This window comes from Fukomys damarensis, unplaced genomic scaffold (genome assembly GCF_012274545.1).
Source record: "Fukomys damarensis isolate Sample0158 unplaced genomic scaffold, DMR_v1.0_HiC HiC_scaffold_5, whole genome shotgun sequence".
NCBI lineage: Eukaryota > Metazoa > Chordata > Mammalia > Rodentia > Bathyergidae > Fukomys > Fukomys damarensis.
Window position 1 is genome coordinate 38,361,880 of NW_022900917.1, and position 25,783 is coordinate 38,387,662.

Sequence of the window (25,783 nt, forward strand, 5' to 3'; positions counted from 1 at the left end):
GTTTAAAAATATTTCTTGGAGATTGTTCTAACATTATTTCACTGTGTGATATTACTTTAAATTGCTATCATATCTAATGAAAACTTTTCAGACCTCTTTTACCTATTGCCAGAAACCAAAATTACAACAAATTTAAAGATCTAAATTGCCTTTTACTTGTGATTCTGACAACACCATACCCCCCCAAAATACAGTGAGTTTCCTGATGAGCTGAGCAGAAGAAGTTGGCTAGGTAGAAAGGGCTGAGGAAAGCAGAAACAGAGAACAAAAGTAGATTGGTTGTTTTAAAATCTCTTCCCTTAATAAAACACCATCTGCACTGGTAAGCTTAAGGCCGTAGGATGGCCGTAGGTATTTTAAACTTCCCAGAGACCGATCATTGGTAGGGGGATAAGGAGCAGAGGCTCTCAGGCATCAGGATTTCACCATCAAAGACAGAAGAAAGTTTTTCCACTGTGAATCTCGTGTCAATTTATCAATAGTCAGTCACAGTAGATCTGGCCCTTTCCTCAGCTGTTTCACTTCCCTTGGAAGGTTTTTTCATTTATTACCAAGTGAAATAAAACAAAATATCTCCGTAGGACCCATGTCTGAAACAGTTAGCTGGGGGTCAGCATTGTTGAAGATATTAGTGGATGCTGCGCTTTGGGTGTGTGCCCCAAAGTTCCATGTGTTAAAGGTTTGGATGCCAACCAGTGGGCACTACTAGGGGGTAGTGGAGTCTGTAGAGGTGGGAGCCAGTGGCAGAAAGTTAGGTCCCCGGGGGGGGTGTCTCTCGGTGGGGTGCTGGTACCAAAAACCTTTCGTCTGTGCTTCCTGGCTGCCATGAACTGAGCAGTGTCTTCTGCCACTTACTCCCACCATGAGGTACAGTTATCCCTGGCCCAAAGCAATGGGGCAAATCCACCATGGACTCACACTTAAAACTATCAGCCAAAATTAACCTTTCCTCTGTTTAAGATGATTATCTCAGATGTTAGCAGAACACCGATGCTCAATCCATAATACTGAAAATAAATAAAGGATCACATGTTAATTAACTGATTCTTTTGGCTTATTGTCATCTTTATGCTCATTTTAAATATTCATATATCTCCAGAGGACTTTACATATTTAAAACTTGTGTTCTTAAATGTTGGAATGAAAAAGAATTAACTGTTAATTTCTCTCTCACCAATAGATATTTGCTCAAATAGCAAGATTTTAAAAAAGATAGATAGCAATTAAAAAAATAAGAGCACATGTTTAATATCTCAAGAAAAGTCTTTATGAAATAAAATTCATAGTAAGCACACTCTTGTTTGTCCTGTGGAAAGGCTGCTGAATAAGGGTGGATTTTTGTTTGTGGGCACAATTCATGCTGCATTCCAGCTCTACAATACATTTGATTTATAAGCTCTAAAAATAAGACATACTTTAGAGAAAGACGTGGGCATGGTCAGAGTGAAAGTAATGGAATAAACAGTTTCTGGTAATCACTAACATTCCAAAATCATTTTCCAGGGTGATGATCAGGCCAAGAACTACAAAAACAATGTTCTTTAATTTGCATTACATAAATCAATGCAAACAGGGTCTACTTACTAACTCAAAGGCATATTTTGTTTGTTTTTAAATTCTAATACCAATTTCAAAAACGTATTTTGGAAATGATGAAGTGATAGTACAATGAGAATTATACCTCCCTTCTTTCTCTTCTTCCTTTCCTCTCTCTTCTTTATTGGACTGCAAATTAATTTTTATTTAAACATTATGACAAATACACATAATAAAATTTAAGTGTGTAGCATTGAAGATAAATTTAATTTTAAGAGAAAAAATACAAACCTATGAAAATTCAGAAACAAAATACGTATCTCCATCAAGTTCCTTTCTGACATATATTGTGACTCTCTTACTCTCTACTGGGACCAGTGGCCAAATATCATGCTTGAAGCAACTGAAATCCAATGTTTTTGCAGCATATGGCTTTTAAAGGCTGTGTCATATCCTGAAGGAGCAGAAGTTCTGAATAAAGGCATCAACCAGGCCTCTATCTTAGTCACTTTCCTCCTTGCAGGGACAAAATACCCAAACCTGAAACTTAGAGGAGAGATTTGTTTTGAATAACAGTTTCAGAAGTTTCAGTCCATACTCTGCAAGCTTAGACACAGAAGCAGCACAGCAGAAGGGCCAGGGTGGAGGAGCGTTGCTATGTCATGGTGGTCAGGAAGCGGAGAGAGAAGTAGGAAATGAGAGAGGAAGATACACACTGCCAGGTAATGACCCTGTGACCCACCTCTCTGAACCAGGTCCTACCTCCTGATAGCAAATCAGCTCTATGCTCTCAGGATTTATTCACCTTCCAAAAACACTGAAGTCTTTCAGGGATATTCTTGATCTAAAGCATAACAGTTCTGAAGCTTTCATCCTGGGTGAAATCTGCCACCGAGTCTCAGTTCCTCTCTGTATGACATCTGAGTGAGAACATCCTACTTGCAGGGCTTCTGGAGGGGTAGGATGAGAGGTTAATAATATTCAGAACCCAGCACATGATACCTCACATTGAGAACTTTATTGTCATTATCAGCTTCTGTAACCTTTGGGGGACAGTAGAACACACTGGCACTCAGGATGCAGAACCAGATCCTGAATTCATTTTCTCTGTGTGTGTGTGCATGCGTGTGTGTGTGCACACATATTTCTAGGTATGTGGTATGTGTGGTCATACTGTATATGTATATTGTGTGTGTGTGTGTGTGTGTGTGTATGTTCATGCCTGCATGCATGTCCTGGTCATGGAGCATAAGAGAAGGGAAATGGTGGCTTTGCCTATACCACGGTTTTCCACCCTGGGCTCTTTTGGTATTTTGGACCAGTTAATTCTGTGTTGTGTTAATTCTGTGTTCTGTGTGTTGCAACATCCCTGTGTATTAGCAATGTCTCTGTCCTCTAACCACTGATGTTGGTAGTACCACCTCCTTCCCAGTTATGACAATCAACAAGGTCTTCAGACATTGCCAATGCTACCTGTGCAAGATGACTCCTGTTTGAAAATTATATGGGTATTTTACTGTTCTTGTTGCCAAAAAATACATCATGGAGAAGCAGATGATCATGTAGTGAGACCATATGGATGCCTGCTGTGTAGGAAAGGTTTCTTCCATGGAGATGATATTCCTGTCTCATGCTCCACCTGCTGACCCAAAGAATCTAAACAAAAATCTACTTCTAAGGAGGGATCTTGCCAATGCTATTTGCAGTCTTTTATAAATGCTCTTTTTAGCACAGCCCTCTTGCTTTTTGAGTTCCAAATGCTGCTTCCAGAACATTCTCACCATCTAGGCTATTGATCCAATGACAAATTTCTTTCTACTTCAAAAGGTAGCTCTCTTCTTGCATTTGTGCTCATGACACAATGGTGTTCTCTTCCCCTCTGCAGTGGTGAGCTCCTTTTTCTCATTCTGTCCAAGTGGACACACTCTTGACCTCTTTCTTGTTCCTCTGATCCCCCCACCCAGCTGCCACCCCAGATGAGAGCTGCTACATCCTTCCTGCCCATCACCTCCCACTCTGTCTCCTTTTACAGAATTTTTTCCAAACCCTACTCCACAGGGAAAGTTTTCCTAACTGTCTAGTAATCTCTTCCCTCCCGCGACTTTCCCATGGCCATATCTACTCATCCCTTGATGGACAGATTCTGAAGAGAGTGTCACTGGATAACATGCCTAATGAAGCAGCAAGCAAGTTCGTTAAATTTGAAGAAATACTGCACTGCTCGCTGCTGCCTTTTCTGAGCTGCATGGCACAACAGCTGTGATGAAGTTCAAAGCTGTTTCTCATATTTATCTGGGTCAAACATTGGTGTTCTCTGTCTACTCATAGTTAAAAAAAGACTAAGGTCTACATAGCAGGTGACTGGCTATTTACAAAGTCTGTTGAGTACCAGGCTTTGAATGTGAACCACAGAATCAAGCCTGTATCCTTGGGTGCTTTTCTCTTTCTCTACTCTTTGCCAATTTTGCTCTCTGATCCAAATCAGATTTTTTCAAACTCTTTCACTTTATCTCCCCTGACAGTTATTTCTTCAGTTTATAATAGTCTCCTAGTTACCTAAATTCTGTCTATAAAGTTATATGTAATTTATAGTGAGGGAAAAAAGACCTAAGGAGTTAAATGAGTTTTAAAAAGGGACGCAGATGGCTAGAAGAACAAAGGCTTTGTGGGAATATGGTGTATCTTAGGTTCAGGACCCATTTACATTACAACATGTTCATGTTTTTAGATTCATTATTACATTTACTATCAAGCCAATAGCATTACCAATGGCTGTGCAGCATCCTTTCAGGGAGATGTCTGGGCAAATCTTGTGCTTAATGAATCCAGTTAGTATATTCAACATGGCTTTTTCTTCTGTGTTACAGAGTAAAGCACTGAACTTTTATTTTGTTAAAGAAAAATTCCCTAGGGAGTATTGTGGTGTCCTGGTTTTCATTAAGCTTACATCTGGTGACACAAAAAGGAGCCATCAGCACGGTCACCTGTCTTCTGATGAAGGAATGAACAGTCCATGTGTTCTTCTTGCTGAGATTTTGGGCTTTGCACTTCTAAGAGTTGCCCTCTTCTTCCTCACATCTCCCCCATCATTGATCCCACTCATTAGGGAAAATTCACATAGCTGTTCACTGAAGCTTGTCCATTTCACCCTGAGAAGTGGTTTTGTTGACAACTCCTTTTCTATTTTTATGGATAATCTTTTAAGACTCAGCAGCCTTGTTCTCTTCAACACATTTCACTTCTGCATAGCAGCTCACCCTGTAGAAGTAGTTTTGTAGAAGTCTGATACATAAGTTCACCTATAAACCACATTTCAGAGGTTATCACTGGGGAAATAAAAAGAAAGAAAGGAAAAAAGAGCTGAGAGCTACTTCAGTCATAATCTATTTTACCCTTCCTGGTATCTGTCCACATTGGGTTTAAATCTCAGCTCGACCATTTTCTAGTTGTGTGATTTGAAATGTGGTGTCCCAGTGTTTTTTTCCTCTATGAAATGTACTTTGTAGGGTTGTCATGAAGATGAGTTAATACTTAAAACCATAGAGATGAAGTAAGTGCATAATAAAAACTCAGTATAAGTTTTGTTATCAGGATTGGGATCAGAGAACAGCGCCAAAAGAAAAGAAAGTTCTTACTATTTGCCTTGGAATGGAGCCAGAGTGAGAGATGGGATATTTCAAACAAGAACAAGTCAGGAAGCTGATCCTCATTGTCCCAAAAAGTTAGAAAATACCAACTACGCATGGTTTTGTGGAACAAGAAGCAACACTTTTTAAAGTGAATTACTCAAAACAACCCAATTTAAAAACGGACAAATGACCCGAGTAGATATTTCTTTAAAGGAGACATACAAGTAGCCAACAAACACATGAAAAGATGATTGACATGATTAGTCATTAAGGAAATGCGATGAATGCTACAGGTAGTACTGCATACTCACTAGGGCAGTTATGATACTTTTTGCAAAAAGGAAAATAGTAAGTATTGGTGAATTTATGGAGAAACTGGAACACTAGACATGAGGCTGGTGAAGATGTAAAATAGTACAGCTGGTGTGGGAAACATTTTAGGAGATGATCAAAAAGTTAAAGATAGAATTCTACCTGATCCCATAATTGCATTATTAGTATATATACAAAAGAACTGGAAACAGATATCCAAACAAATGTATGCACACGCATTAACAGCAGCACAACAGCCAGAGGTGGAAAAAACTTAAATGCCCATTGATGAATAAATAGATAAATAAAAATATGGTACATCCATGCAATGGAATATTATTCAGCTAAAAAAAAAAAAAAAGAAAGAAATGAACCATGGATACAAAATACAAGGTGGATTAATGTTCAAAAAACTTATGCTGAGTGAAAGAAGCCAGATGCAGAAAGTCACAGGTCATGATTCTGTTCATATGAAACAATCATAATAACTAAGTTCACAGAGACAGAACACACACTCGTGGCTGACAGGGATCATAGGAAAGAAAGGATCAGGAATAGGTGTTTAGTACATACAAGTTTCCTTTTGGGGAGATGACAATATTTGAAACTAGATAGGGATAATATTTGGACGACACTATAAGCCTATGAAATACCACTGCTGTCCCACTTTATTACTGTACTGAAGCCCTGAATCTGCTGGGCCTGACTAAATGCTGTTAATTTTCTTCATTTACGTCCAGCTCAATGAAACTAAATTTGTATTGTGTCCAGCTTCAATGCCATTTGGCTGAATAGTTCATATTAAAATAGTTAGCTCTGTATTATATGAATTTCCCCTCAATTTAAGACAAGAAAGTGAGGGCTGGGGATGTAGTTCAGTGGTGCTGTGCCTGCCTTGCAAGCACAAGGCCCTGAGCTTGATCCTCAGTACTGGGGTGGGGGGACAAGGAAGTGAATCACTCATTTGGCAGTGAGGGTGATTCTTCAGGTCCTCTAGTACTTCACCAGAGTAGAAGGCATACTCTCTCAGTGTTGTCTTAAGTACAGTCTCCTTTTAACAATGGGGACATGTGTGAGAACTGCACCATCAGGGAATTTTGTGCACTTACTTAAACCAGATTGCCGCAACACTCTGGGCCGTATGAGCCACAAGGCTACTGAAGCATTGTTTTGTGGAACACGACTACTTCAATAAACCGTAAGAAATACTTCCTTTGAAATGCAAAAACTCACAACCTGTAGTAAACTCTGGGCTTTAAACCATTTTTCAGAGTCAAACCTCATTCTGTGTGCTACGGTACAGCAGTGTAGCCTGTGGTCCCCCGGCTGGTAGAGCTGTCACAACATCGATGGCTGTCCCGGTTGATGGGCACGCCCTAGTCATGCCCACGTCACCCAACAGCTTGCCTGCTAGAAGAAGGAAACCTCTGGGGAAGGTGTTCTCGTTAGACTCCTTCAATACACTCTGCAGGGACACATCATGGCAGATGCCTCTCGTGCTTTAATCCAAATGGTGAATAGTGGGAGATTTGAAATGTCACAACAGGGCAGTAGTTAAAGAAGAATGGTGTTTATGCTTATTTCATACTAAATAAGCCATTATTTAGCATGCCCTTGGGCACAGGCAGCCAGCCCTATTGGAAAACTGATTTCACAATTATTTAGGAATTCCAAATGCCCCCTTTCACTGCTAATATAAAGCTAGGAGGACTCAGTGAAATCTGTTATCTTTAACCATATAAAGCTTTCCACTGCTGAAAAGTCACTATGTCTCATCAACAACTTATGTCTTTTCAGTTCAGTTGCCCTTGTCCACATTTTTGCTTTATATTGCTTCTGATATCTTATCTTCTATTTTTGCTTGTTGTCCAGCTTTGACTATTCTTCAACAGCCCAAATACTCCGGTGATGACCAAATGTTCTTTTCTTCATTGTCCAGCTCGTGAAACCCAATTGCACTGTGCCTGGCTTTGAAACTAGGTGGTTGGGTTCTTTCCCGGTGTTAATTAATAAAGAATTTGTCTTATTATTTGATATTAATTACTCTGCCTGTGTTTCAGTGAAGAACAAAAAAAGGCCAGAAAAGGAACGTGATATAGTAACAAGTCTAAATCCTGAACATCTTTCCCGCCAGCCAGGGCACAGAGTGCTTCACTGTTGGGAGGAATGATGTTGTGCCACTGAGGACAGCGGTTTACTTAGAGAATACTGAGAAGAGCGAAAAAGGAGGGTCGAGGAGAGCACAGGCAGCCACTCTTGGAGCACTGCTGCCAACCATGCCCAGGGTTAATATGGGCCATAAGCGGTGGCTTTCATGTGTTTGCTTCTGGGAGGTATGCTACAGTAGTTAAGACTGTGGACTTGGGAATCAGAGCAGAGTGGGATTTAACTCACTCTACTACTTATGTAGGCAATCTTCAGGCAGGCCATCCACCTCCCTAACTCCCTCATCCATAAAATGAGGGTAAAATTGACTACAGATCATCATTATCAGTCGGAGACCCTCATTTCCCACTTCTCTTTTTTATAATTGTCACTTTTCCACCCATGAAAAATAAATATATCAGCCACGTCTGATCTTACTATGCTGTGTTACTACTCTGGACGGTGCTGTGAGGAGAAACAAGAGTAAAGAGGACAAGGAAGTAGATGGAGACCGAAGATCACCTGGGTGGCGGTCTTCAAGCTTGGACCTCTTCCTGTGCTACACAAATTCTTTCCTGAAGTGTGCAGCTTACAAATAGTTTTAAGAGAATCAAGCCCAGTTATTGACATTCTTATATATACAGATTTTTCTTGATTCATGATGGGGTTATGTCCCAAAAACCCCAATAATAAGTGGGAATGCATTTAATACACCTAATCTATTCAATCGTAGCTTAGCTTATCCTACCTTAAATGTTCTCAGAATACTTACTTTAGCCTGAAGTTGGGAAAACTCATTTAATGTAAAGCTTATTTTACAATAAATTATTGAATATCTCATGTAATTTTTTGATGCCTGAATGCAAAACTGCTGGATACCCAAGACATGAAGAGTATCTGTTGATCACGTGGCTGATCAGGAGCTGGGGCCAGAATGTTGAGAGAGGTCCTTAGAGAATTGTCACTAGCCTGGGAAAATAGAACTCAAAATCCAAAGTGTGATTTCTACTGGATTCATACCACTTTTTCACCATTGGTAAAATTGAAAAACTGTAAGTTGAACCATTGGAAGGCAGGGGTCATCTATATATTTTTTCAAATGTTTGCCCCATAGGCTGCTGTGAGCCTGAAGACCCCCATTCCCCTCTTGGTCCTCAATGCAGTAATTGGTCCTATTTGATTCTCCAAAGAAAAGATAACTCCCATCTATAATCTTACTGCACTGTGTTGTTCCAGGTCTGACAAGCCGCTGGGTGTCTCGTGAAAGGTCAGGTTGATGGTTTATACTGGAGGGTGTTACAAAGTGGGTGATTCCCATGACCAAATAACATATATTTTGCAAGTGGTTTCCAAATACTACTGGCTCTTAATAAAATTGAAAGGTGATCTTGATGTGTAGGCAGACTACTAAAAATATCTTTGGTTACAGAATATTCTAATGAAGTTCAAGGGCTGAAACACTCTGCTATAACAAAACACCTTCCATTCTCCCATACCTGTTTATGTGAACAAATACTTTCAGTGCTTACATTTAAAAAAGGAATAAAGCTTATACTAACTTATGTAGTTATAACAATAGATATATGTATCCAGGGATATATGAGTTTTTGTGATTTTTATGTATTTTAAAAACACCTTTTCTTTGTGCCTATTAATTTTACAGAATACTGGGTTTTGATGTATTTTTTCATACATGCGCATAACATTTTAATCAATCCATCCCCCCATTACCCTCCAAGCCTCTCCTTACTCCCTACCTACATTTCCTTCCTCTTGTCTAGTAGAAGTGAATGATTTTTAAGTTACAGATAATATCAAGAGAGACATTTCAGGACCCTCCACCCCACACACATACACAGAATAGTCTAAGACCTGTCACCATTTGTATCCCTTCTTGAAGATTCTGTGGATGAGGAGAAGCACTTACGGCCTCACTCCCTTTCCAGGAGCACGCAGACCAGCTGGCAGTCTGCCTTAATGAACATAGGGTGGTGTTTAATGACAGAAAAAAGACACTGGCTTTGGTGGAAAGATGTATAAGCAGTTTGGTGAACAGTCAATTGGATTGATTACAAACACGAAAGTTTGATTTTTTTTTAATACAAAATATTTTTACCTTTAAAAGTACTCTGTCACGTTGTATATCCCATAGCTTTTGGGTCACTTGAGGCTTTCAAAACATTGGGTCCAAGCTAATCTAAAAGGAAGTATCATGTCCAGGGTGCCCAGGGTGGCAAGTGGCCTATATCATCCTACTGAGTTTCTTCAAAGAGCAAAATAAAAAATATCGAGAACCAACAGGGAGGCAGACTTTGTGAGATGGGAAGGAGATTGGGGTGTTGGAAAAAATGGGAGAGTGAGGAAAGGGAAAGGAAGTAAAGATGATTAAGACGGGATATGTATATGTGCTAATTTCTTAAGACGAGTATAATCGTTATGTATCATAAACATATACTAATTTTATAAAGAAACTTTAGAAAACACAAAAAGCACCTTTTAATGTTGCTCCTGTCCTTGGATGAGACACTGAGTGCTCTAATGCAGTGGTCATCAAAATATTTATTTCAAAGAATCTTGAAAAACATTGTACAACTCACTTTAAAACAACTTGACATCTAATTTTTTTCATCATTGATGTACTCTGATACAAAGGATGTAATTTTGATTCGAAGTATTGGCACTTAAATAGTACTATTTATTATTCTTCTAATATATCCACTGAACTATAAATAACATAGTTGTTTTCTAACCACTACAGTCAACGAATTGGTTGGCAGAGTACCAGCTAGACAGGAAAGAATTAGCAATACATAGAAAAGTTTCTCTCTAAGGGTGGGAAAATTTGCAATGTTCCTCCTTCGACTTGAATTTCCATCTCACTTCTCCCGTAGAATTTTATCTTGGCCGGGCGTGGTGGTGCACGCCTATAATCCCAGCACTCGGGAGGCTGAGGCAGGAGGATCGCTGTGAGTTCGAGACCAGCCTGGGCTACATAGTGAGTTTCAGGTCAGTTTCAACGACATAGTGAGACCCTGTCTCAAAAAACCAAAAAATTTTATCCCGTTATTTTGTTATGCTTGAAAGTTTTTACTAACCACCCTATCACACTTTCCTTCAATAAAAAGACTTATGTAAATGAAAATATTTTTATTTACCAGGTTTAAGACCCGGGGAATACATTTTAAAAATTTATTATGGAATGAGGGATCAAATATTATTAGAAGTCAATTGACCAGAACAATATCTATGTTTAAAAATATTTGATAATCATTAGACATAAATATAAAAAATTATTGGAAATGTATTTATTTTAGGGAGCCTACAGTTTCTCCCCAAGAACTGACTTCACCGTAGTCCCAGAGGGGCAGGAAGGCAAGGTCCAGGACAGGAAGTTCATTCTCTTTGGGAATGGAGCTGAATGAGAAAGAGCCCCAGTCTTGGGGGAAATACTGCCTTCAGTTTTTTTCTCACCTGACTCCCTTCAGATGAAAGTTATTAGCTTCTTTCAATCTCTTTCCTTTCTTCGTAGAGTTAATACAGTACTTACCCTGTTTCTTTAACAGAATTATAGCAAGTTTTACCTTAAAAGCTGTAAAAATGAGAGACTGTGAATGTAGCTCAGTGGTAGAGTGCTTGCCTAGCATGCAGAAGGCCCTCGAGAAGGTAATGTAAAAATGCTCGGGATCCCTTAAAAACAAAGTGCTGTGGTAATTACTATGATTAGTAAAAGAAGAAAATGCCCTTCTGAAATTGGGCCTCTGAGGCTCAGAATTTAAATGCCAGCTTGTTCATTGCAATACTGGCTTACTCTGACCAGGTATTTGGTATCACCTTTAGACCTATTCACCCTGGAGATATTAAAATAAATGTATTTTTCTAAATAAAAACATAAACGTTCTTAGGGATCCTTGAAGTAATCTTAAAAATTAAATGAAAAGCATTCTTTAAAAAGCCCATAATGACTTAAGCAGGAAGCTAGCTCTAGGTTAGTTCCCCGATTGGGACTTGAACCCAGGAGAGTCAATCCACCAGTCAACTGGGAAAGAGTCTGTGAATCACAGAAGCACACCCTTTTGTACATATAACCAGCTTCTGGGCTTAGGATATTTTTTATGTTAGGCTTTTGAGAGAGAGGGTGGGGTCGTGGAGGGAAAACACACATTGCTAAAAAGCAAACAGACAAGGAAATAGCAAGGGAGGGAAGGGGGGAAAGAAAAGTGCAGCATGTTTGAAGTTGCCTCATCTTGGCTCCATCACTTAAAGCCCCTGGAGAACAAACAAAGTGAGCTGGGCTTGTTTGTAGTCCCGGGTGGGTGGGACCCCGTGAGGAGGTGGAGGTGTGGCCGGCTCTCCCCTGACAGCCTCTACCGCAGCCCTGCTTTGAAGTTGACCTGAACCATCCTTTCATCGCGTTTGCAATATTGCTGTGGCTATAATTTAAACTTGAAACAGGAACAAAGTGTTTTTACTATTGAGTAAATTCTCTATTAGAAGAAATTCTCCGAGTGCAGATGGCTTCTCAGCTTTTCCTTCCTTGGTGGTACATTTAGCTCCCACGGTTCACGCCGGCGGTTTGGCACCCAGCTGTCCGCGAAGTGGGTCCGCTGTGGGGTCTGAAAAAACGTTCCTACGGTTCCAAAAAATTCTCTCCCTCCCTCCCTTCTCTGCCTCTCTTGGAAATATTTTTTATTCTTTTATATTCTTAAAGTATTAATAGTATTAAAGTATAGCAAATGTAATGTTCTTTATAATGTATTAAGAAAAGTGTAAATAAGCAAAACTAAACAAATAAAAATAAAAACACGTGGATCACTTCATCCAAAGTTAATCTCAGTTTACATTCTGTTAATCTGGGATTTCCATCTTCCTGCCTCTGTGTGTGTGCCTGTGTGTGTGTGTGTGTGTGTGTGTGTGTGTGTGTACTCAGTAAGGATTACTCTACTAGAAATAAAATTCCTTGTTGATAATGCACCTTATTTCCTTTAGTTTGACTTGATGCAAAGTAGAATTTTTCACTTTTCTTCTTTCATAAAAATACTTTGGCTTCATCCACAAGGAGCTAACTCTTAGACCATGTAATACAATGTGATTTTCAGGTAGTCATTATCTGAGATCAGTACTAAAGTTTCTGCTCATGAGGACGATTTGGAGTTCTGAATAAATGGTGAAGTAGAGCTTCCTGAGCTTCCTTTCTTATCTGACCTTTGCCGACAAAGTGAAAAGGTAAAGTAAGGCAGCCCCTAATGTGACCACCATATATCGCCCACCTGTCAGCCTACTTTGGTCCCTACACTTCCTAAGTCCCACATTCTGTGTGTTACAGAATCCTGGGAAGATTCTCCAGTCTAAGCTGGAGAACACCACGCCAAAGCTTTATCTGGCGTTCAGTATCACCCCAGTTTGGGTAGCTCAGACCTGGGAAGGAGGACGAGCTTGACAGAGGTGTGAGCTGGTGTGGGGATGACTGAAGGCAAAGACGGTTCAGGGAGGGAAAGAAAAGAAAGATTCTGAGCCCATGTACTTCTCCAACTTGAGGGATGTTCTAACAGTGAGGACCAGAAATTCAGTCAGCGCACACACACACACACACACACACATGCACATACATACTACAGAGTAAAGGAGGATCCAGTATTCTTAAACGTTATGAAAAAAGTATAGGAATAAAGTATAGCAGCTCTTGGGAAATTTAGAAGTGGAGTCCCCGTTCACCTTCTCTGCCTCTCTGCCTCTTCAGTCCCTCTAGCCCCCAAGCAACATCTTCCAATCATCAACTGGCCCCAAATTATCTCAGGCCCTAATGTCACCGTACACATCACAGCTGAGAATCGTCTCTGTATCTCTTAATTCCAATTTGCTACAGTCTCAAGATGGACTTGACGTTGAAGTCCCTTGGGGCATTAAAACAAAGGAATCTTGTCTTTTTAATTCAATCATAATCAAGAGGGAGGGAGGGAAAGAGGGAGATAAAGAGAGATAGAGAGATAGAGATAGATGGGGGGAGAGAGAGAGAGAGAGAGAGAGAGAGAGAGAGGGGGAAGAGAGAGAGAGAGAGGAGGTAAGGGAGGGGGAGAGGAGAAGGGGAGGGAGACAGAATGAGTGAGAACAGTAACCAGCTCATGTCAGTTTAGGCAGACTCTGCCACAGATGCTGACTAGGTGCACTTGACTGAAATGTCATTTAAGGACTTGATCTGTGGTCTGGGTGGATGGGCTTCACAGGCACATGAGGGCACTTCTGGGATTGGTTCCAGTGCTCCCTTCACCCCATTCTCTATTTGCCATTATGGAGTTTTAGCAGATATGCATACAATTAGATTACTTACTCTAGCTTAGAATCCTTCAGGTGTTCGCCTATATCTTTAGATGAGGATTGAAATCCTTAACATGGCTCATGTGGAGAGAGAGAGAGAGAGAGAGAGAGAGAGAGAGGTGAGGGCAGGAACAGAGGGACAAAATAGAATGGAAAATACTAAAGGCAAAGCTGTACATCACAAAGTCTATACAGAGACCCTGGCTTGGATTCTGCACAGTGCAATGCTAGGATTAATGCTGCCCCACCCTGGGTGCTATAAGATATAAGGAACAGAGAGAGGGTCACTCCTTGTCACTTGCTGCTTACTGCCTTGCTGCCTTCTGCCTTCTACTTGCCATGAACTGTTTCTCCTCTGTGATGCCCATCTGTTATGCCACCTCACCTTGGAGCCAGCCCACTAAGGCTTCATAAGCTGAAACCTTCACAAACTGTGAGCCAAATAAATCTCTCCTCTTTTAACTTTTATTGCTGGGTATTTTGCGCAATGAGAAAAGTAACTAAGACAGATGGATATGATAGAGAGGACTTTTGTAAATAGTCTGAAATAAAGAAGTTAAGATGAAAAGAATGTCACCAGTCCTGCTTTCCTAACCCTGACTCCCCGCCACCCTGCCACCACTTGTGGGCTGGAATAGCTAAAGATAAACATCCTGAATGAAAATGCTACATTTGGGCTAACACTGAACTGTCTTGTGATTGTGGTTTGTGATGGGAACTATGGGAATTAGAATGTCTTATCACCTAAAATGAGGCCATGATTGTAAGACTCCTATAAAAGACAGATTGTAACCCAGCCCAGGGTCAGTCATTTGGCACAGCCTTTGATGAAGGCTGACCTTTGCTAGCAAAGTAAACATTTTTTTTTTGTTTTACCCACTTCTGCATCTCTGTGTGTCATTTACCAGTTCCTTCTGTAACAGGTAAGATGAGCTCTAACTCTCTCAGACTTAGAATTCTGAAATTTCTTGGTTTGAACCACAATTCTGGGACCAGAAATCCATTCCACAGCAGGGATGTGATTTTTGATTGGAGCAAGATGGATGGATCTTGAATTTTGTTTCAGCAACACGAAAGCTGTATTATTCAGCTTTCTCTCTATATAACAAATATTTAAGTTAATTAAATTTCAAAGAGAAAAAGATTATTTTGGCTCATGATTTTTAGAGGTTGCAATCCATGATCAGGTAAAGCCCTTCCTTCCTTCCCTCCTTCCCTCCTTCCCTCCTTCCTTCCTTTCTCTCTCTCTCCTTCCTTCTTTCCTTCCTTCCTTCCTTCCTTCCTTCCTTCCTTCCTTCCTTCCTTCCTTCCCTCCTTCCCTCCTTCCTTCCTTTCTCTCTCTCTCCTTCCTTCCTTCCTTCCTTCCTTCCTTCCTTCCTTCCTTCCTTCCTTCCCTCCTTCCCTCCTTCCTTCCTTTCTCTCTCTCTCTCCTTCCTTCCTTCCTTCCTTTCTTTCTTTCTTTCTTTCTTTTGAGACAGGGTCTGTATGTAGTTCAGGCTGGCCTTGAACTCACTATGTAGCCCAGGATGGCCTTGAACTCATAGCAACCCTTTTGCCTTATCCTACCATGTGCTGGGATTACAGGTGTGCACCAACACCCTTGGCAAGAGCCATTTCATCCAGGCCTCTGCTAGGGATACCAGGTGGAATGGCAGGGAGTATATAGTGGAAAAATTGCTTACTTCATGGCCAGAAAGAAAAAGAGAACTCAGAAAAGACCCATGACCCCCCCCCAGGGTGTGCTCCAATGACCTAAGGACCTACATTTTAAAGATCCCACCACCTCTACACAGCACCAACCTGGAGACTGAGAAGGATATGGGTCATTGTCATTGGAGATTCAACATCCCAACCACAGCAGACCTTCTCCTGTTAACTGATAGGAAGTAAATGAGAGAAGTAGTTATAGAGGACCTGTGTGCAAAAGCCTAACCAAGTCATGGCAATATAGAGGACAACCACACCAACAGATTTCTTTTGGCTTTCACTACCACAACCAGGTGGTTCAAGCGACAATGGGGATTCTGAGATAATTCTTTCAAAAGAATAAGTCTAAAGACCACTTATGAGTGCACCCAGTTTTAGCTTGGGGAGTATATGGCAACTGCTGAAATAATTCAGCCCTAGACAAACTTCAAGAATTGGTACAAGTGGAAATGATGTGAAACTAACTGCCACGAGAAAATCAAAAGATCCTATGGATGGCTGGCCACAGTCATAATAGTGCAGCTCATAATAGTATCTGTAGGGTAGATGAAATAATGTGTCAACAACTAATTGGTTGGATGATTATAATGACTCCTGTAAGTTGATGAAGAGGCTTGAATTGCAGCTTTTTTTCATAAGTTTATTGGTACATTTTAGGTACACAATACAGTTATATTCACCATTGGGAACTTGTACCTTTACACGCTGTATCTCGGTTCTTATTTTTTCCCCATTCCCCTGTTAAATTGCAGCTTGTAAAAGCTGGCTCAGAATACGTCATTCATTTCCACTGAGCAAAGTGGGTGTCTCTGAGGTCAAAGATGACATTTATCATACCAGGGTGTTTACCAAATTCAGACTAATCCACCACAGCAGGTAGGTGGGTGGGTGGGAGACTTGTCAAAGACCCTTCCTCTGACATCTCACTCACTTTCCCATCTATTTCTTGGTTCACCTCCATTGTGCTAGGAAGACTTTCTCTTCTGAAGGACAGACCTATCACTTGCCATTCAACTTATTATGAAATTGCACCTTCACGAGAAGGGCTGTACTTTATTTGGTGGACAGGGGTTGATGACTTCTAACTCCTGATGTTTAATTAATGACTATCTTCTATGCTGCACATTACTTTATAAATGCCTCTATTATAAGACTCAGAGCATTGCTTATGTTTGTCTGCTTCTCCAGATTGTATGTGCATTTATAGCAGACATCATGACTCACTCATGTTTTTATCTCCAATGTCTTCCACAATACCCTGCACATAATCGGCACTCAGTACTTAGAGAAATAATTGTAGTTATGCCTGTAGGGAATGGGGGGTATGGGGAGGGGAGTGGCAATGTTTACTATCTCATAAGGACTTTGATTCCAGTTTGTTTTTGACAGGTAAAATACCCCACAATGACAACGAAAGCATGGCAGAACACAATACTGTTTGAATAAGAGTGGCACAGGAAAATGCTATGTAGAAAATATTTATCCCAAATGATGGTTCTTGAGGAGAAGAAAACAAACTGGCTTAAATGGAGAAGAATTAGGAAGGGCCTGCTGAACAGAATCAGATGTCTCGCATGATTTTAGGGATTGCTCAGAACTGATACAGATCCGGTTGAATTTTGAAGCACATAGCCTTCTTTTTCCAAACATGCCCACGCTTGTATGTTCCCATAATGTATGGGATAATTTAACAGCTGATAAGGTACATATAGGGAGAATGGAAGAGAGAATGAAAATAGAAGATTGCCTTTCGATATCTGAGCAAGTTGGAAGAAGGGAGGAAAAGGGGAATTTTTTATGAGTTGAATTGTTTTCCCTAAATTCCTGTTCTGGAATCCTAAACCTCATGTCTTATAATGTGACCTTATTTGGAACTAAGGTCACTGCGCATCTAAGTAATGTTAAAATGAGATCATTCGGAGAGGCATGTCCTCGTGAAAAGGGAAAATCTGAACACAGACATAGACTCAGGAAGACCACTCTGTGAGCACAGCGCGAGAGGCTCGGAACCCTCCTCTCTCCACGCCCTCAGGAGAAACCAACTACTGGCATCTCGGTCTCAGACTTCCAGACTCCAGACCCGTGAATCAACACATTTTTGTTCAAGCTGCCCGTTGTGTGGTACTATGTACAGAAACCCTAGCAAACTAATACAGGGATGAAGGAGAATGTATTGATACATGTAAAAGAATATTTCCTAAAAAAAAAACTACGGTCTCCTGAGGTGGAATTAACTGAATTGTGAATGTGAAAGGTCTGAGGACAAGTGCAGGAGAAGAAAGTTCCGAGGGCATTGCCAGCAGTTCCCGTGCCCGCCAGCAGAGGGGGCTGCTGATGGGATCGGCTCTCCGTGGAGGAGGAATAAAGGTCAGGCCGCAGGGGCCAGGATGAGGTCATTGCTAAGCGTCCGTGGTCCAGTATCCCTTGCAATTCTTGGAAGGCTGCAAAGGCAGGAATTTGGACTTTTTTTTTTTTTTCTGGCTATAATCTGTGCGGGTGTCATGTATACAGTGTGGTTTGTAGATACGGAGTTTAGATTTTCACTGCCTCTGACTATATGCAAATTACTAGAACATTTGTAACTGTAGCTGTGCCCTTTGTTTTTAAATATAAAACATGTAAGATATCGTATTAAGTCAAGGTACACCATATTGAGTTTTTCATAGAACAAAAACTACTCAATATTTAAGCTTGTGTATCTGATTTACTTCACTTAGTATTATGGTCCCAAGATGCATCCATTTTCCTATAAATGACTCAAGTTTATCCTTTTTAATGGAAGAATAGTACTCCATTGTGTATAAATGCCACATTTTCTTTATCCAGTCATCTGTTGATCAACATATAGATTTTGTAAGATTTAGCTATTATTTATTGTGCTGCTATAAGCATGGGTGTGCATACATTGGTGAGGTATGATATATTTAAATGAATAAATAAAATGTTAACATCTTAAGATACAGAAGTAAGCATCAGATTTAAGTAGTTATAAATGCAAGCTTTAAATATACTGTTGGCCTAAAATATAATTTTAAAAATTGCATGTCTCCTTCCAGTAAGCTTAAAAGGATAAAATTATCATCACAAAGAAAAAACATTTTCTAATGTTATGGAAGATGCTACACAAAGAGAAGGGCACAGCCAATAAACACATGACCAAATGCTCAAACATCACTGTCATTCAAGAAATGCAAATTAAAACATTAAGATTCCATATCATACAGTTTAATATTTTTTCTTTTCAAAACCTATACACTATTTGTCAAGATATTTATCACAAAAAAGTCTATTAAATTTTAATAGAAAACCAGTTGTTAATTACACAATCAGTTTTCTAGAAGAAGAATGTGGACTCTTGAAATTGCCCAGAACTAGTTTCACAGTCTCCACTTTGGGCAAATTATTTAATATCATTAAACATTTATTTTATCAACTATAACAAATAAATAGTAACACCTGTCCTATAAGCTTCAGCAAGATGAGATACACTAATTATTTAATATAGTTCCTGGCATCAAATCAGAAATAGTAGCTCCATTATTCCCAATAAATGACAGTATTTGGAGGCTTAGCGTGCAAAGAACATGTTTTCTCACAAGCAAATGTCTAAGATCAAGGTCAAAGTCATAATATGCAGCCATGGACCACATCCACACCCACACAGGCAGGGCGTGCACTCCTTTCCCACTTACTTGTCAGAACTAGATGGTGGAGGAACATTCCTCTCCTGCAAGGGGCACATTTCTTTCTGGGCTGTGTGGTACCCTCTCAGGCATTATGCCCTTTGCTGACACAGTAGAGCTGCATGTAGGAAGAAAGAAGAATTTGCTATAAAGATCCCTGCTGTGGACCAGAGGCTATTTTACCATAAAAGGAGTAAAATTACATGACTTCTTTAATGTTATCCAGATGATTTTCTCCTTTTTATTTTTTTTTCAGCTTTGCTTGTAATTCCAAAGAATTTTCTAGCAACACAGGATTAATCTGGGCACTATCCATAGCACTGCCATCATAAATAATGTTTGTTAGACTTGGCTATTCCAGCTGTGCCTTTTAAACTTTAGAATTCCATTTTACACAAGCTCCTTCTATATAGATGAATGCAACGTCATTTACAAAGTGTTTAGTGTATATGCTGAGGATTTTAGAGCTGAATGTGCTTTTTTTTTCTGCTACTGGGAATTGAACTCAGGACCTTGTGCATGTGAGGCAGGCACGGTGCCACTGAGCTAAATCCCCAGCCTGAGCTGGATGTATTGAAACGGCCTATATGTTGATCAACAGATGGCTGGATAAAGAAAACGTAGTTATCAGACTTTTTCTGTAAAGGTCCAGAAAATAGATATTTTAGGATTTATACTCTAACCATTTCTCTCTGCTGCCACTACTCAGCTCTGCCCTTTAGCATGAAAGAAGACATAAAAAATTCAGACTATGCTATGGTTTGAATGTGTCACCCAAAAGCCCACGTATAGAAAACTTAACCACAATGCAACAGTGAAGAGTTTAGTGGTGGGATGGTGGGAAGTGATGGGGTCATAAGGGAAGAGAGATTCATGGATCAATGAATGAATGAACTACCATGACAATGGTTTTATTATAAAAGCAAACTTACTGGCTGGTTTGCTCTCACTTGTCATGCAAAGCCCTCTGCCATGTTTATGATGCAGCTAGAAGGTCTTCACCAGAACCCTAAAAGATACTGCAGCTATGCTCTTAGATTTTCCATAACTCTGAGCTAAATAAACATGTATTCTTTTTAAATTACCTGGTTTTTATTTCAGCTAACAATAGAAAATGGACTAAGACAGCACAGTTGTGTTTCAATAAAACTATGGAAGCTGAAATTTGAATTTCATGTAATTTACAGAACAAAATAATATTCTTCTTTAGATTTTTTCTTACCACGTAAAAAATGTTGAAAAGTGTTTTAAGTATACAGGCCATGAAAAATTTGCCTACTTCCAAATTAGAGGGCTAAGTGTACTAAATCAGCATAGCATTTACCTTATAGAGCTACTCAACGTCCTTCATTTTATGACTGAGATTCTGAGTACTGAGAAATTTCAGCAGTTTTCTCAGGGTTGAATAATGAGTAGTTATACAGAGAAAAAAATGTCTATCTCCTGATTCCTAAATCAGATTTTAATTTTTTTACCACATTATATACATCTGCTGTGGTTTGAATGGGTATCCCACCACAGACATATATGTATATGTATGTATGTATATACATACATACATATGTATATATATATGTATGTATATACATACATACATATGTGTATATATATATATATATATATATATACACACACACACACACACACACACACACACATATATATACAGATTTTAATTTTTTTACCACATTATATACATCTGCTGTGGTTTGAATGGGTATCCCACCACAGACATATATGTATATGTATGTATGTATATACATACATACATATGTATATATATATGTATGTATATACATACATACATATGTGTATATATATATATATATATATACACACACACACACACACACACACACACACATTGTTTGTTTTGTGGTACCAGGGATCAAACTCAGGACCTTGCATTTGCAATGCAGGCATGGCACCACTGAGCTAATTCTTAGCCCACAGACCCAGATATTAAAGGCTAAGTCCTCAAAGTGCTGCTGTTGGGAGGCTGGGGCCTTTAGGAGGCAAGGTCTTGGTGGGAAATCACTGGCAGCAGGCTCTCGGAGGGGATTGTGGGACCAGTATCTTATTTCACTCCACCTCCTGTCCTATCCTCTCCCACCATGATGTGCGGCCCTTGCCACAGTCCCACAGTAATGAGAGCACTCAGTGCTCTCATTTAGGGTTCTTCACCTATGAAAACCTCGACAACTGAAACCTCGACAACCATGAGTCAAAATGTCTTTTTTCTTTAGAAGTTAATGGTAGCTTGTTACAGTGATGCAAAGCTGACTAATATAGCATCCATACAAGTATCTATTATGAACAAGTAACTGATCTGTGGACATAAAGGTCTATCTCCAAATTAGCTCTCTGACTTCAATGTGGAAACACTTAAGATTTTGTAAATTCATTCTTCACCTATATTACTTGTAGCCTACCATTAAGGTCAAAGAAAGAATGTGAGCCCTTTCTCTAGCAGCTTATGCTGTTACTTAAGTACAGTAATTTTGAATTATATATTATTATTTTGCGCTAAAAGGATTCTTGGAGATTTTTCTTGGTAGCCATGATCAAATTATAAGGGGGAAACTGAGGCCTAAAAGAACTGCTCAAGATTACCCTTTGGCAGAATCAAAGTCAAGTCTTTTAATTGCACTATATAGTCTGACACAATAATTTATGAAAAAATTATTAGTCATAAAGCATGCCTTTTGTGTTAAAGTTTAGGACACAAATACAATAATTACCATTAATTATCAGCTCATTCTTATATAGCAGGAACTATACTAGACATGTATAAATTATATAATTTAATCCTTTCCTTATCTCATTTTGTAGATCAGGAAGTTGAGGCCTGAAGAGTTTACAGTAATTAATTTCCAGTTACATAGCTAGCTGGTAAGTGACACAGCCGCAGTTCAAACCTACTTTTCTCTTTAAAAACCTGAGCTCTTTTCACTTCTCTTATCACCTCTAATGAGTGCTTTTGTTTAAACCACAGAAATTGCAACTGAAACTGGCATAAATTATAAGGAAGGTTTATTGGGGCAATGGACTGAGAAGAGGAAAGTGTTACTTCATCTATCATTCTGTCAAAGTCCTGCGATTCCCTGGCTCTGTCCTCCCTGGCTTGGAGCTCTGTCCTCAGGCTGCTTCACATGGGCCTAGTCCTCACTCACCTCCAGTAAGGAAAAAGGTGAAACCTAATAATCTATTGAACAAACACCCTAATCCCTGGGACTCTGATTGAACAAACCTCTGTGTAGTCCATAGATACACTATGAAGTGGACCCTCAAGTCCATTTCTAGAGCTTAGTGTTGTGTAATGAGGGAGGGAAAGGGATATTTCTTCTCAAAAGGAAAACCTGAGGACTGTTAGAAGAAGAAGGAAAGAATAAATCTTTTACAGGCAACAAATCTTTCAATCTAAAGTGTCTGATATTCAACAAAATACCCCATAGAAATCCAGTATTCTGACTCTGACAAATGCCCAGCCTTCCTACCATCTTGGATCACTTTAATACCTTCCTATCCCTCTTACATGGACATGTATGTAAAGCTTACATTTACAGCATTTGGAGAGGGCCAGGGATATAGCTCAGTGGTCCTGTACCTGCCTTGCAAGAGAACGGTCCTGAGTTCAATACCACATACAAAAAACACCCCCCAAAAACCCAAAAAACAAGAACCAAAAACCAAAATGCTATGGATAAACTTTTTTTGGAGATTATTTGTATTTTGATCTCCACATGCACTAATGACAGCACTGTATTTAGTATAGTACTTAATTTTACTTCTCTTTTCTTTGCATTACCATCTTCCTATACTACCTCCTCCCCTAGGCTTTGAGTCCTGGGAAGAATCTTGTCATGTTTTGGAAAGAATAGTTTCAGTTCAAGATCCATTTTGTCACTAATTAGCTTCTGTCTGTCATCTACAAAGTGGGATACTAATATTTTCCTCAAATATGCAGGATCAGATGAGATCACGGAGGTGGAGTTCTCTTAAAATTGCTCTATTCTGGACTTGGAAGAACAGGTAGATCTCTGTTTCCCTCCATAGCTTTGCCAACCTGGACAGCTTCCAAAGACAATACAGAAGAAAGGATGTCTTTTAAGGTCCGTTTCACTACTTCCTATATTCATTCACACGATGGCCGAGATGATTCTGTTCTCCAGACATCTACATAGCATGGAAAACAAAGCGACCCATTGTTACATTTGCCTGCATCTAGTTTCCAGTAAGGAGGTGAACGCCGCAGCTTTAAATGTCAGTGTCCCCCAACTTTGCCCCATCCTGCAGGAACTGGTGCTTTTGCTAGGGCCTGCTAGGAAGCTTATCTTGATGTTGTCAAGACAGTGCAAGCTTCAACTTGAGACTGAGTTTCTTCGAATGTTGCTTACCAGAGACAAGCTCCTTTTTATGTTTGCTTTAAAGTAATAATCATTTGTAGTTTTCTTCCTTTTAAAAACTTTTGTGTTTCCTCTTATGTTGCACACTAATAAAACTATCTTCGTGTTTTACTTCATTTTAGGCTTAAATTATGAAGTGAGTTGGGGTGGACACTAGGGCACTACTAGGTATTTGCACCCATGTACTCAATTTATACTTGTCATTGTTTTTATAGGCATCTCATTTCAATCTGATTATCAGTCAATATTTGCAAGAAGGACACTGAGCCCAGGTATCAAAGATCACAGAATCGGGATCTTTCTAATTTCAAAACCCAAACCTGAACACAGACTCCAGAGGTTTTTATTTTTATTTTTTAATCTGTGTTTTTTCTGAATATTAAAAAAAAAAAAAAGAGGAAGCCAAGTGTAGTGGTGGATGCCTGTAATCCCAGCACTCTGGGGGGCTTGAGGCAGGAGGGTTGAAAATTCAAACTCACCCTGGGCAACTCAGTGACTTAGAGGTAGCATGGCTCTAAGTAACTAACTACATAAATAGGTCTGGGGATGTACTTAAGTGTGAAGAACCTGGGTTCAATTCTCAATTACAAAAGAAGGGTGAGAGGTTAGAAAGAAAGAAAGAAAAAAGAAAATGTATTTGAGCAGGCATTTGCCATTATATTTTTGCTCTTGTAAGCCAGAGTTCATCTTTTCCTTTATGTCATCACTTCATGCTTTATTTCTGAAAACGAACTTGCCTTTGGGCCATTTTCCTTTACATCTTTCTGGAACTGTTCCAGATTCTTATCGAACTACAGAATAAGTATCACTTAAAGGCATTCCATAAAGCAGAAGCCTAGGCAAAGGTGTAAGGGATAAAGGACACGAATGAGTTAGTACAAAGCTGCTAATAAAACCTGTAACATGGGTAAATGGCAGAGGATATAATTTGCTGGCAAGGTTATTTAGTTCCAGCTGTCAAGAACTAAATTTCTCTAAATTGCAGCAGGAAGAGAGTTTCAGCAAAGAGAAAAACAAAAAAGCTTTCCAATTCTGAAAATTGTGTGAACTCACAAACATGAATTTCTTTTTTATTTTTGAGTGTTTGGGAAATAAACAAATAAATAAATAAATAAAGTTCAGCACTGGCCAGACAGAGTTTATAAGATACAATTCTTATACATCTCTTTCATTTCACAGCATGTTTATTTTTTATATTTGTTTGCTACATTGTTTTACTACTTCTGCTTCTTCCCCCCCCATTAAGTTTATTGGTACATTTAAAGTAAACAACACAGTTACATTTATCATTGGGATCTTGTACCTTTACGTGATGTATCTTGGTTCTTGTTTTTTCCCCACACCCCTGCCCTCCCTTCACCTCCTTCACCCCTCCCTATTTACAAAGACTTTGCTTCCATTTTTTCCTTTTTCACATTTTTTCTTTTCCCTTATTTCCTCCCCCCTTCTCACTTCCCTCTTAGTACTTTGCTTCTTATTTTTACTTTAGTTACCTTTCTAATGAGTGAAGAAAATTCCTCAACTGGAAGTCTTTATATGGGAAAGGAAGAAAATTTCGAACAAAACCATATCCATTTAAATGACTGGAGAACATACACACAAAGATGAAACTTCTAGGATACACTTTGATGGCCAAAAATCGAGGTGCAAAAATATATACTACATTTGGAGAAAAAGGGTGGGATGCATTTTAAAAGTCAGGCACGCACTTTATAAAAGTGGAAGTTATTTCTAAGGAGAGAATATGCAGTCTTGGGAAAATGGCTTCAAAAGAAAGCAGAACTCCATTTATATTTTATTTCTCCTGTTCTCATTCTTCAGTTCCTCTTAAATGAAGCAAAGTGGCGTTTTCCTGGGGCAGAAAAGTCTCAGTGTAGAATTCAGCAGGAAGAAAGGGCGCTCTCTGGTCGGATCTCGAGGGTGCTCCGTGCCGGTGCTGAAGGAGTATGTTGGAAACTGGCGCCAGGGTTTCCGGGCGAGGTCAGTTGGGTGCACATGGAGCGCAGGTTCCCGGTTTTAGGTGAACCTGTCCGCTCGCCAGCGGCCCGTGCTC

At 39.5% G+C, this 25,783-nt stretch overlaps 1 protein-coding gene across 1 annotated transcript in view; it reads left to right on the forward strand.

Annotated features, from left to right (window-relative positions):
* Positions 1-25,561: 25,561 nt before the first annotated feature.
* The window catches only part of Sbspon (somatomedin B and thrombospondin type 1 domain containing), a 23,215-nt gene continuing 22,993 nt past the window's right edge, over positions 25,562-25,783 (forward strand). The window contains exon 1 of the mRNA XM_010622439.3: positions 25,562-25,710. Coding sequence (XP_010620741.1) covers positions 25,562-25,710 — 149 coding nt within the window. The remainder of the gene's footprint in view (positions 25,711-25,783) is intronic.